The following is a 10941-nucleotide window of genomic DNA, read 5'->3' as shown; positions in this document are numbered from 1 at the left end:
TTTTTAGAGACTAGGGCGCAGGGCCAGAGCCCGTGAAGGGCAAGACCAGGGCCAAGGGGCCCAGAGCCTGTGAGGGGCAAGATAAGAGCTGAGGCCCAAAAGCCAAGGGTCCCGGTACAGTGGACCTCAGGGAGCTGGGCCAGGGCTGTGTTCGGGGCCGGCAGGGGCAGGGTGGATGGCGCTGGGGAGGGAGACGGTATGGCAAACTTTGGGGTGGCTGTAGCCCTCCTCGTAGCCCTCCTTCCCAGCACCGCCACTGCCTGCCCCACCTGGCCAAGCCCCCACCAGGAAGAGGCTGGTGCAGCCCTGGCCGCAAGTATGAAGCCCACCCTTGCCCCATGCACATATCAGGGGGGCATGTGCCCCCTGTGCGTCCCTCTGGGTGTGCACAGTGATAGGTGCTGCACTTCCCAGACGAGCCGCTTGAGGCTCTGTCCTGTGCCCCGCCCCACCCTGGCTGTGAAGCACCTGCCCCAGCCCCAGCTGTGAATGCCTCGATCTGCGTCGCCCCCCGCCCCCAGCCCCACAGACTTCCCAGCCAGATGCTGCTCTCCAAGCTGCTGGGCTGCATATTGGCAAACAGGTAAGTATGGGCTAGTATGGCTGGTTAATAATCAGCGATCAGTATTGGCCTAAAAAATCTTTATCAGTTCACCTCTACAGAAACCCTAATGGATCCTAGTATCTCTTGAGATTCAGGGTGATTCTCTGCATATCCCACTTGTCTTATGCCATTAGTATGTCTTTGTATTCATTCAGTTTGTCAGGAGTGGTGATCACTGCTGGTAATGATACTAGGGAAGCTAACCACAGTGTAAGTAATAATGAGGGGTTTGTAATATGGAATATGCTCGCTGCAAATGGAAATCTTAAGAAAATGTGGTTGCCACTCCCTAACAAGACTGTACTGCTCATCTGCAAATGGAGACTTGGCCCCATATAGATGTGTTTTTAAAAAAAGGGGCGCGCACACATATGTATGTGAGAGAGAGACAGAGAAGTGTGTATGTGTATGCATACCATTGCTTGTGAAGAATGTAGCCAAGGAAGGATTTTCTATTTGCATGTGTATCTACCTTACACATCTGTTGAAAAGTTTTATAGAGCATGGGGTAAGCATTTCTCAAGAACAGTGCTGTCCAACATCTACTCCAGGATAAGGCAGGCTCCATTTAACTTTCTTCTTTGCTTTTTCAACTTTTCAATACCTGAACTTTGTTTAAAAGTAAAAACAGTGTATATGTAATATCATCCTTTTGAACAGCAGTCTTGAACAGCTTAAGCTTGCTACAGATCCCGTGCACGCATCCAAGGAGTTCCAATATTATCTGATTCTTACCGTGCAATTTTAAATTTAGTTCACTTAAGCAAGAAGTACTATCTATGAAGGAAGCTGAGCTGGATCGAAATTCAGGAGACAAAAGTCTCTTCAAGTTCTGCAGTGTCAGCTTTCACTTGTTCTTTTAGGAACACTGGATTTCCTTGTTGAGAGCAAGAACTTTTGAAAACTTTAGTAGTTGCATAGCAAATATCTGAACAAAGAGGCAAATACACAGATGGCATTTCTTCCAAAAAAGGAGTTGAATTTCCTGTGTAACACAGATTTATTTCTACCATGAATGAACCTTCATGATCATTTTCATAACCTCAGCTTGTTTCACTTATTTCCCCCACACAGATTCTTGGTGCCCTAGAGTGAATCACAGAGTGTGTCTGCATCCCTTTGTTGGTAGTTAATGACCAGGGTGGATAAAAATCAATGATTTTTTAAAATTAAGAAATGGATTTTTTATTTAAATCAATTTTTTTTATTTAATCATATTTTTTACTTTTTTGTTAAGATGCCCTTGCCTCTCTCTGAAAGTGTAGTTTCAAAAAGTTAAATGAATAAAGGATATCAAACGAGAAGAACACACTTTTTGCAGAAAGCAGTGATTAAATCGAACCTTCCTGACCACTGATTAAAATTGATTTAAATCAATTTGATTTAAATCAAATTCGCCCTGTTAATGACATGCAATTAAAATAGTATTCATTCAGCTGTTTCTCAAGTATAGATTTTGTCTTGACTCTTAGAAACATTTGCAGAATATTTTAGAATATCATGTTAAGTATTCCATGCTTAATGAAATAGCTCATGAAGGCGATTGATTATGACAGTATACATAAACAGTGACTAAAATAAATGGCCTACTTGGGTTTACAGTTACCTTGCTCCATTCTTGAATGCACCAAAAATCTTTACAATTAAAAAAATAAATCACCTTTAAAATTCTGAGGGGTGAGAGTGGCTCCATTTAACTCTTTTTTTTTCCCTCAATTTAATATTTCTTGTATAGAGCGCTTTGGAGTGAAGACCTCACCTATTTCATCAAAAGTTAACCTTTAATGAAGTGTTTGACACTGCTTTTGTAAAGTAAAATGTTTAACTTTTCTTTTCTCTTCTTTTAACTCAAGACACTGTTCAAAGGAAGAGGTTAAGCTCAGGAAATAAGGAAGACTTCCAGTGCAAACGCATCAAAACTTCTGATGAAATCAATGAAGAAAATATTTGTACAGCATCAGTAAAGGATGAGAAAATATGGGAAAAGGTCATTTGCTTCGGTTTATATGTATAAAGCTGACATCTTGTATGAATTAAATGGTTTAGTTTTGATTGTTTACTTGATTTTAACTTTAGTTGGAGTTGTTAGCAGGGCTAATGATTTTAATCCAAATCAGAGGGATATGAATTTTTATATTTTAGACAGAATGTAAATGGATTTGGGAGGAAATAAAATATAATCCTAAATTAGTGCTTCTGTAATCTAAAAAAAAAATCCAATTTTTGCCTATATTGATGAAGTAACATGTATTAGAATGTGTGTATTACTACAACTTAGTCTGAGCACGCATGAGGTTGCAGGCTGCTTGCTGTTCCTGTTCTGGCTGCCTCCTAAATTGAAGTGGCATGGTTTCTTCTTCAGAGTACTTAGGGTGCCCTAATTAGCACTGCTGAGTAGCTAACCTGCCTCCAAGGCAATTAACCTATCTGCATGCATACACTTTCACGTCTTCTGACTTGCTTTTGGTTTAGGAGCAGTGGGTTTGAGGACTGTGGTCAAGGACAGTGAATGAATTTACCCTGTAAACTTGGCATTAGTCTGTTTCAGTTGGCAGTCATTCTTGCTCTGTACATTCTTGAGTACAACTGCTGGATTTGCAGAGGAAAGGCTGAATATGTAGAATGAAGGAAATGAGAGAAGTTAATCAGAAAAGAAAGGAGGGGGAAAATGCCTGGGAAGTTCTTTGTTGCTTTGTTCTCATTAGTCAATCAGTGATGGACCAAGAGAAGCAAGAAATCTGGCAGTGTGCTGAGGTCCCGTCTAGTTATGGGTATTGGTATTTGACAACTTACATACCTACTGTGCATCAACACTCGTCTCAGAGCTGCAGGTTGCTTTTGTAAACTGGGGCCTGAAATTGCTCTTGGTATTTAACATATTGCTTACTTGGAAAACCTCAGCATTTATAAATCATGAGGCTCAGGTTGAAGTGCATCCTAAAACACAGAGGGAATGAAAGACATAATCAAACCAACAATGTCTCTTTTGTAACACAGTAGAGAGAGCAGTTGCATTACTGGTAACAAAGTAGAAGTGATTCATAGCTGATCTCCAAGGAAAAGAATGCTTGTATGTATTTATTTAATTTGTTAGTAATTGCTCTTTGGTTTGTCTTTCTTCTACCTCTTGCAATAATAAAATAATTACTACTTGTATAATAAGCAGCTACTTGCAAACAATAGTTTTTTTCCAACTTAATGTTTTGGTTTTCTAACGTTTATACTTACAGTACTTACATTTTTAACATCTATATTGATAACATTGAGTGATACTGTACTCTCAATTCTAACCTCTCTGGTAGTAGCATAAAACATACTGGTATGCTTTGTCAATCATAAAGCATGCCTATGCTAGCAGAGTTTGCTAGTATAGCTGTACTAGAGACTTTTTTAAGTTTTAGTTCTGGCCTTATCTAAACCAGTATAACACAACATTTGTGGTCTCATAGAAAATGTTTACTTCCCAGGAGTACAAGTCTCATTTGCTCGCCATCAGTTCTTTTTTTAACTCAAAAGCAGCACCAGCCCCTTTTCAGTTTCTGATTCTCAACCCAAAAAGGACAAAAATGTTGTCACGACTCATTCAACAATGCTTTGCACCTATAAACATTTGTAGGTTCAACTATAAATATGCCTTGCTCTGATTTACTACACGCAGACAGATAATACCGCCATAATGAGAATCATTGAACCCTGCCTCCCAAGTGTCATGATTGTTGTCCTGTCCAAAGCATAAAATATCACATTTATAATGTGTGCAATGATGGTGCATAGGTTTAATTTTTAACTATGTAAAAAATGAAGCAGTATTAAAACTAATGGCTAATAAATGTATTTGAATATATTCATTATTTCAGCAAAAAATGATTTCTTGTTTGGAAAAGTAGTCTTTTTCTTCATTATAGGTCAAACTTTTGATTTATGAGCGGATGGGTATTTTAAATGATGAATCCTTTAACCATAAAATAGAACGTTTAAATGGAAGAGTTGAACAAACGCAATGCCGAAGAAAACATGAGGAAATAGCTATTACGTTCCTAGTAAGTTGGGTTTTTTTGTTTTGTTTTGTTTGCATCAAATGCTGTATGTTTGTCCTAGAAGCATGACTGCATTTCTTCAAGGTTTTCAGTTTTCAGAAATACTTTAACATTTGTATACCTCAATTATGCAGTTTTATGTGCACTGAAAAAGTAATCATGCAACCCAGTATCAATTTTCCAAAAGCTTTTTAATTCCTATATTATATCGCATAAAGATCAGCAGTTTCTAAATGTTTTTGTAGTTTAGTTTAGTTGCACTTTTTGTTATGTTTTGCCCTCTAAATGTGATGAACAGTATATGAATGTATGTAATATTTCAAGTTAACACTTATAGTAGTATTTTTTTTCTTTCTGTGTAGAAAAAAATATCAAAGCTTGAGAGACGTATTAATGCTGTGATAACATTTCAGAAGAAAATATTGACAAAAATGGTCACTCATAAGGTATTGTACAAGATATATGGTCATGTAGATATTATTAGCAATTAATCGTGAAATGATGGGCACTTTCATAAACAATTTGTTATAATGCATAATATGAAAACGTAACAATGATAGTAATTTTGAAGGTTAAATTGCTTTTGCTTGCGTTTGTAATGCATTTATAAGGAATGCCTAAGGTAGCCCTGAGATCCCGCCAGGGTGAGTGTAAGACCCCAGAGCTGGGGCTGACAGCTGATTATCAGGCGTGTCAAGCCAATTGGAGACCCTGGGCTGTTGGCATCGGCTGTGAGGCAGCCTTGAATGCTCCACACTTTCAGTTTAAGGCACTGTACAAACCAGCCATAAGTATTCTGCATTATCTGTGAAATATTTTTATGGCTGGCTTGCCATTTTATGGCACTTCTTTAAATTCTGTATGTTCATATGAACATATTCATTGCCACACGAATGGAATTGTGTAGAGATCTTTAGATGGTAAAACTGAAAGTGCTGTTCAATATCTTAAAAACTCAGCCAATAAATGGAACATAAGCATTTCATGCAGAGGTCTGAATATTGTACGACTAGAAAGATTACCTAAGGAAGTATTAATTTTTACAAGGTTTTGGGCTATTTCAGAGCTTCACTTGAAATAGAAAATCTCTTGAGAGGTTCTCTGAGGACTAAGGAAGGTTTTGCAAATCTGTAGTGGGGTGCTACTTCTGACTGTTTGTGTACCTGCATAAAGATCTTCAATAAGCTTGTTAAATTAAGGGGAACAGTTCAACTCAAGTAAACTGTCAGATCTTCATTTTCCTTTATTGGTGCAGTGACAGCTTTTATAACAACTGATAATTGGTCCCAAAGATTTAACATAGGCTTGTGGGTTTAGCCAAATATAGCTTAAGCCGTAGTGTTCTTATTTTTCTTTATAGAACTGTAATTTAATTTCTATAAATATTATATACTTTGTACACTGGCAAATGTTACATGCCAGAATTTAAAGAGTTTGTGGCAGAAATATTTTATTCTGCTATTTAACATTTGTTTCTTTTTACAATGAAACTTTTGAATGTGTTTTGTAAAGCAAAAACTAAATATTGAACATTTGCATTAGGGATTTTTAAAATATTTGTATTTAACAGCAAAACAATTCTAGCATGCAAGAAAGTTTTGGCATGTTGTCAAATTTGCTTTTTCTTAGGTTGTCATTCTGAAACTTTTTTGGCCAATATTGGGAAGAATGGAACTACAAATACCACTCTTTCTCTCCTTTATATTAACTACTGCTGTAATTCCCCTTAAAAAATCTCCTAAATTTTAGGGGGAAATGTGTTTATGTCCAAAGAGAGTCTCATGTCTAGCACAAAGTTTGGATTTATTTGCATTTGAGAGAGAAATCTCAAAAAAGTCTAGCAAAATCTTATTGAAGAAAGAATTGCATATGCAGTGGACATGGGGACCTTGTCTTCAGTTGTGTTTAGAAAACTGGTTTTTACATCTTGCAGTTTTTTAAGCAGAGAAGAAAAGCATCATATATGGATATGGTTCACTAATGAGTGAACCCTAAAGACTTCAGAGAACTTTTGGGAACCAGATTATCAGTTTGTACCTTCCTGCGGTCACCTATTCATGCCGAACATAAACCGGACTGTACAGATAACATAGATGTTTATTGCAAAGGGACATGTACAGTGGAGTAACAGTAGTAGCTTAGTGTTCAGACAGTGTGTACAACAAGGGAGTTTAACATTAAAATAGCCAAACTCATACTAGCTGATGCTGCAGATCTGACTTTTTATTACCATTGTAACAAATTATCTGCTCCTGTCCCATGCTTGTATCGCTGCTGAATTTTAACCCGTTTCCCTCCATGCCCTACTAGACTAGAGGAACTATTGCGTGCAATAGGCATTAAACCCATGGTTTGTTCATTATATAAGCTTGAACTGAATGTTTAGGCTGGTAAAATAAATGAGTGTTCATTTTATCTAAGCAACTGACAGTATGTGGAAATATCTGAGTCCTTATGGGAGGTTCACAAAAATGTTTAGTAAGAGAGAGGGTTCTGTGCTTTAGCTGTATGATCCAGAACTACAATTTTAAGTGGAGCTAAGCATGGCTTACCAAATAAGAAAGAATAAATGGGATTTGTATTCATTAGATATATTTGACAGGCTAACTTAATTATAATATTTAATTTCTTAGCATATTACTTACCATTTGATAGCTGCTCTTCTGTCATATAAATCTTTACAATAGCAAAAGATTAATTTTAAAGATACTCCAGCTTAATAATGACAGATTTATTTTTAAGCAAAAAACATTAAATAATGGTAACTAAGAACCAAAAAAAGTCATGCTTTTCTACTGAAAAGAGAGCATATCTGAAATCTAGGGCATTTTGACTCATCAGAAGAGGTCTGGATGTGAACAGGCTGGAATACAGTTGTGATGGTGCCTCGTTTTTTTTCTTCGCTTCAGGAAAATCTTCAAGGTGCAAACTTGCAAAATGTGATACTAAATCGGACCAAAGGTTCTCCATCGCTTCCTGATAAAATCAGCGTACAGTCAGTTTCTCCAGTTAAAGCTGTACCGGCAGCTCACAGACAATCTGATTCTACTCCTGAATTGGTTTCAGAAGATGGGGAAAGGTAGGCATCTTAATTACTAAAAATAGATAAATTAATGTAGCTGGTGTATTCTGTATAATTTTGAAACATTTTAGTTCAAAATTACCTATTTTTTCTTCATAACATACTGTATTTACATTGATATAAGATGAGCCCCTCAACAATTAGTTTCTATATATGAAAAAAACTATAAATTAGTTATAATTTTCCAGGTATAGAATCTAATTATTGGAGGTTTGTCTTGATTTTTGTCCCACTTTCACTGCTACAGCAGGAAAAATAGATCTCAGGGGTTATCAGGTGGCCCCCTAGCCCTCTGCCCCCTAAACTTCTTCCCCCTGCAGCTCCTCCTACTTCCCCCTTTCCCCCTACTGCCAGACTCTGCTCTCCCTGAGCATGTGGATGTGAGGGACAAATTTGAAAAAAACCCGTGGATTAATTAACACACTTTTTTTTTAAACTGCTGCAAGTTTTAGCACAGCTATTCCACAAACATACTTTTAAGCACCACTTTTGTACCTACTTATAGAGAATATAAACTATGCATTATATTAGTCCAGAGCCAAAAGGCTCATGATTTACTATACAGTGCTTGGGCCCAACCTAATGAAAAGTCAACATCATTTCAAGCCATGGTAACGCTGTAGGTTAGCAGTGCTCATTATGTAAGTATATACTTCACATGTATCTGGTATATGTTTAACCTGCTTTTGAAAACTTCTAGCAATGGAGATTCCACAATTTTTCTAGGTAACTTGTTTCAGTCCTTGACCACCCTTGTAGTCAGAAAGTTCCTCCTAACCTCCAAGCTAAACTTCTATTGCATCTTGAGGCCATTGCTCCTAGTTGTGTCCCCTACAGCCATAGAGAAAAACCCATCTCCATCCTCTTTCTAATCACCCTTCAGGTATTCCTAGGCTGCTGTCAAATCCCCTTCAATTGTCTCTGCTCCACACTGAATAACCATTAAAACCTTTTGTCATAAGTCTCATATTTCAGGCCTCTAATTGTTTTTGTTGCTTTCCAATGAACTTTCTCCAACCTGTCCGCATCCTTCTTGAAGTGTGAGACTCAAAACCAGACGCAGTACTCCAAGTGAGGCCTCGCCAGTACTAAATAGAGCAGAAGAATCACTTCCCTTGACTTGCAACCAACCCTCCAGTTAATGCAACCCAGGATGCTGTTGTGTTTTTTTGCAGCAAGAACACGATGTTGGCTTCTCCTTAACATATGGTCTACTGCAGGGGTGCTCAGCCTCCATTCCTCAGGCCAAATGTCGCCTGTGGAGCCATCGCATCTGGCCCATCAGGCTTCCCATGGGTTGGGAAGTTTGGTGCTAGGGGAGTGGTGGCCATTAATATGGTCACACTTCCCCCTGCCAAATTCCAAACCCCCAAGCCCCATATGCCTGGTTAGAACCAGGCTGCATCCCCTTCTGCTGCAGGGTTGGGCTGGGGCTGGCCCATGCTGCACGCCCCCTGCCCTCTACTCCCCAGTGGGGCTGGGTGGGAGCTAAGCCATACTCCCTTTCATCCCCCTGGTTGGGTCATGGCCCTTCCTTGCCGCCTCCTTCCTCCAGGGCTAAGCTCAGACTGGGAGGCCCCCTGCCCCCCTCTTTGTGGATAGATGTTGCCTGCCATGCCAGCCATGGGTGTTGGATAAGAATCGCTGTCTGGCCCACAGCTGGACCAGGCATTCTCCATTCAACCCACCGGGGAAAAAGATTACACACTACTGGTCTACTGTAACCTCCTGGTGCTTTTCTGAAGTACTTCAGCCTGGCCAATCATTCCCAAGTCTACTTCAGCATGCAGTTACTCCATCCCTACTGTAGGACTCTGCATTTGTCCTTGTTGAAACTCATCTGAGTAATTACAGACCACCTTTTGTAGTCTCTTCAGGTCATTCTGGATCCTAGCCCTACCTTTCAGAGTGCCTGCAAATTCACCCATTTTTGTTGTCTACAAATTTGCTACGCGTTCACTCGCTCCCATTATCGAAATCATTAATGAAGATGTTAAACAATACCAGACTAGTGACAAAGCCCTGGCAAACTGCACGTGATACCTCTTACCAACTAGAAATTGAGCCATTGAGGAATACTTGCAGAGTATGATGATATAGCCAGTTATATCCACCTGTGACAGGCACAGGAAGTCTGTCCTGGTATCTGATGCCCTCTAGTGGTTAGACTCGCCTGCTGTCAGGACCCAGCCTCAGGCTGTCTTAAGAGGACGAGACAGTCTCTTTCTAGGTGCCTTTCCTTTCTGTACAACCCTAAGGGCTCCTCTGCCTCAAACTCTACAGGGTGCATTTCCCCTTTTAAGGCTGTCTGAAAATAGGTCATGGAATTTCTGTTCAACCCAACAAGCTGTTTGGACTCCCCTGCCCTGCAGTCCCCCTTGGTTATGTAGCAGTCCCAGGCCTCAAGGTCTGCATCCTTGCTGCTGCAGGTTTCTCCTGGCTGCTTCTCCAAAATGCAGCTGGCCCCAATTCAACTGTCTGCTGAATGTTTTAGCCTGCTGCTTTCTTCCCTTCAGGTAACAGGAGACCTTCACACCCTGTTACACCACTTTACAGTACTTTTATCTAGGCTGTATTTTCTTAGCTATTAATGAATGTCATGAGTAGAGGTCCTGGTTTTCTCTGTTTAAAAATTCATAATTTCTGTGATAAAAATTGTGACACTTCTGATCAAAGCCCCCCAAATCTGCACTTTTCGGCAGTTTTAAAATGAACCACCGCTATGTATATAGGTATCAGTTGAACATACTGTTTTATTGATATACTTACAATTTTAAAGGAATGTGGAAGCCTACTGGTACCTCAATCGCTATAAAAAATAAACTGTAAGTACTCGTACATTTTGGCATTTGATCTTGTGTTTTTTTTATTATCTTGAAAAATCAGAGCTCCATCTGCCCCTTTTGTTCACCAGCATGTGGGTCCAGTGGCAGCCATCCCTTCTGTTGCTTTGTGGTGCTGAGCAGCCCTAATATGCCAGTGTCCTGCCCATGCTATTACCTCTCACTCCCCACCCACAGTCCCCTGCTCCCCTAGCCCTGCCACAGGGACCTCCCAGATGCCAGGACTATGTGGCTGGGGACCTGGGTCCAAAGCCCCCTGCCCCCCCAGTACTGCCCAAGCCCCAGCAAGAATGAAGGGGGCTCTCGGCCCCCTCCTGCTCTCCCTCCTTCTGCTCCTCCAAGCTGGAGGTGAGTGACAAGGGGCTGCTCTTCCCC

General features: G+C 39.9%; 1 protein-coding gene across 2 annotated transcripts in view; it reads left to right on the top strand.

The window, feature by feature from the left end:
- ATF7IP2 (activating transcription factor 7 interacting protein 2) overlaps positions 1-10941 on the top strand; it is a 97155-nt gene that overhangs the window by 15046 nt on the left and 71168 nt on the right. For both annotated transcript variants that reach the window (XM_019507471.1, XM_019507472.1), the window contains exons 3-6: positions 2458-2591; positions 4510-4644; positions 5004-5087; positions 7551-7720. In XM_019507471.1, coding sequence (XP_019363016.1) covers positions 2458-2591; positions 4510-4644; positions 5004-5087; positions 7551-7720 — 523 coding nt within the window. The remainder of the gene's footprint in view (positions 1-2457; positions 2592-4509; positions 4645-5003; positions 5088-7550; positions 7721-10941) is intronic.

This window comes from Gavialis gangeticus, unplaced genomic scaffold (assembly GCF_001723915.1).
Source record: "Gavialis gangeticus isolate Ggan-Ray unplaced genomic scaffold, GavGan_comp1, whole genome shotgun sequence".
NCBI lineage: Eukaryota > Metazoa > Chordata > Crocodylia > Gavialidae > Gavialis > Gavialis gangeticus.
Note: the sequence above shows the minus strand (reverse complement) of the source record. Positions and strands in the feature narration are given on the sequence as shown.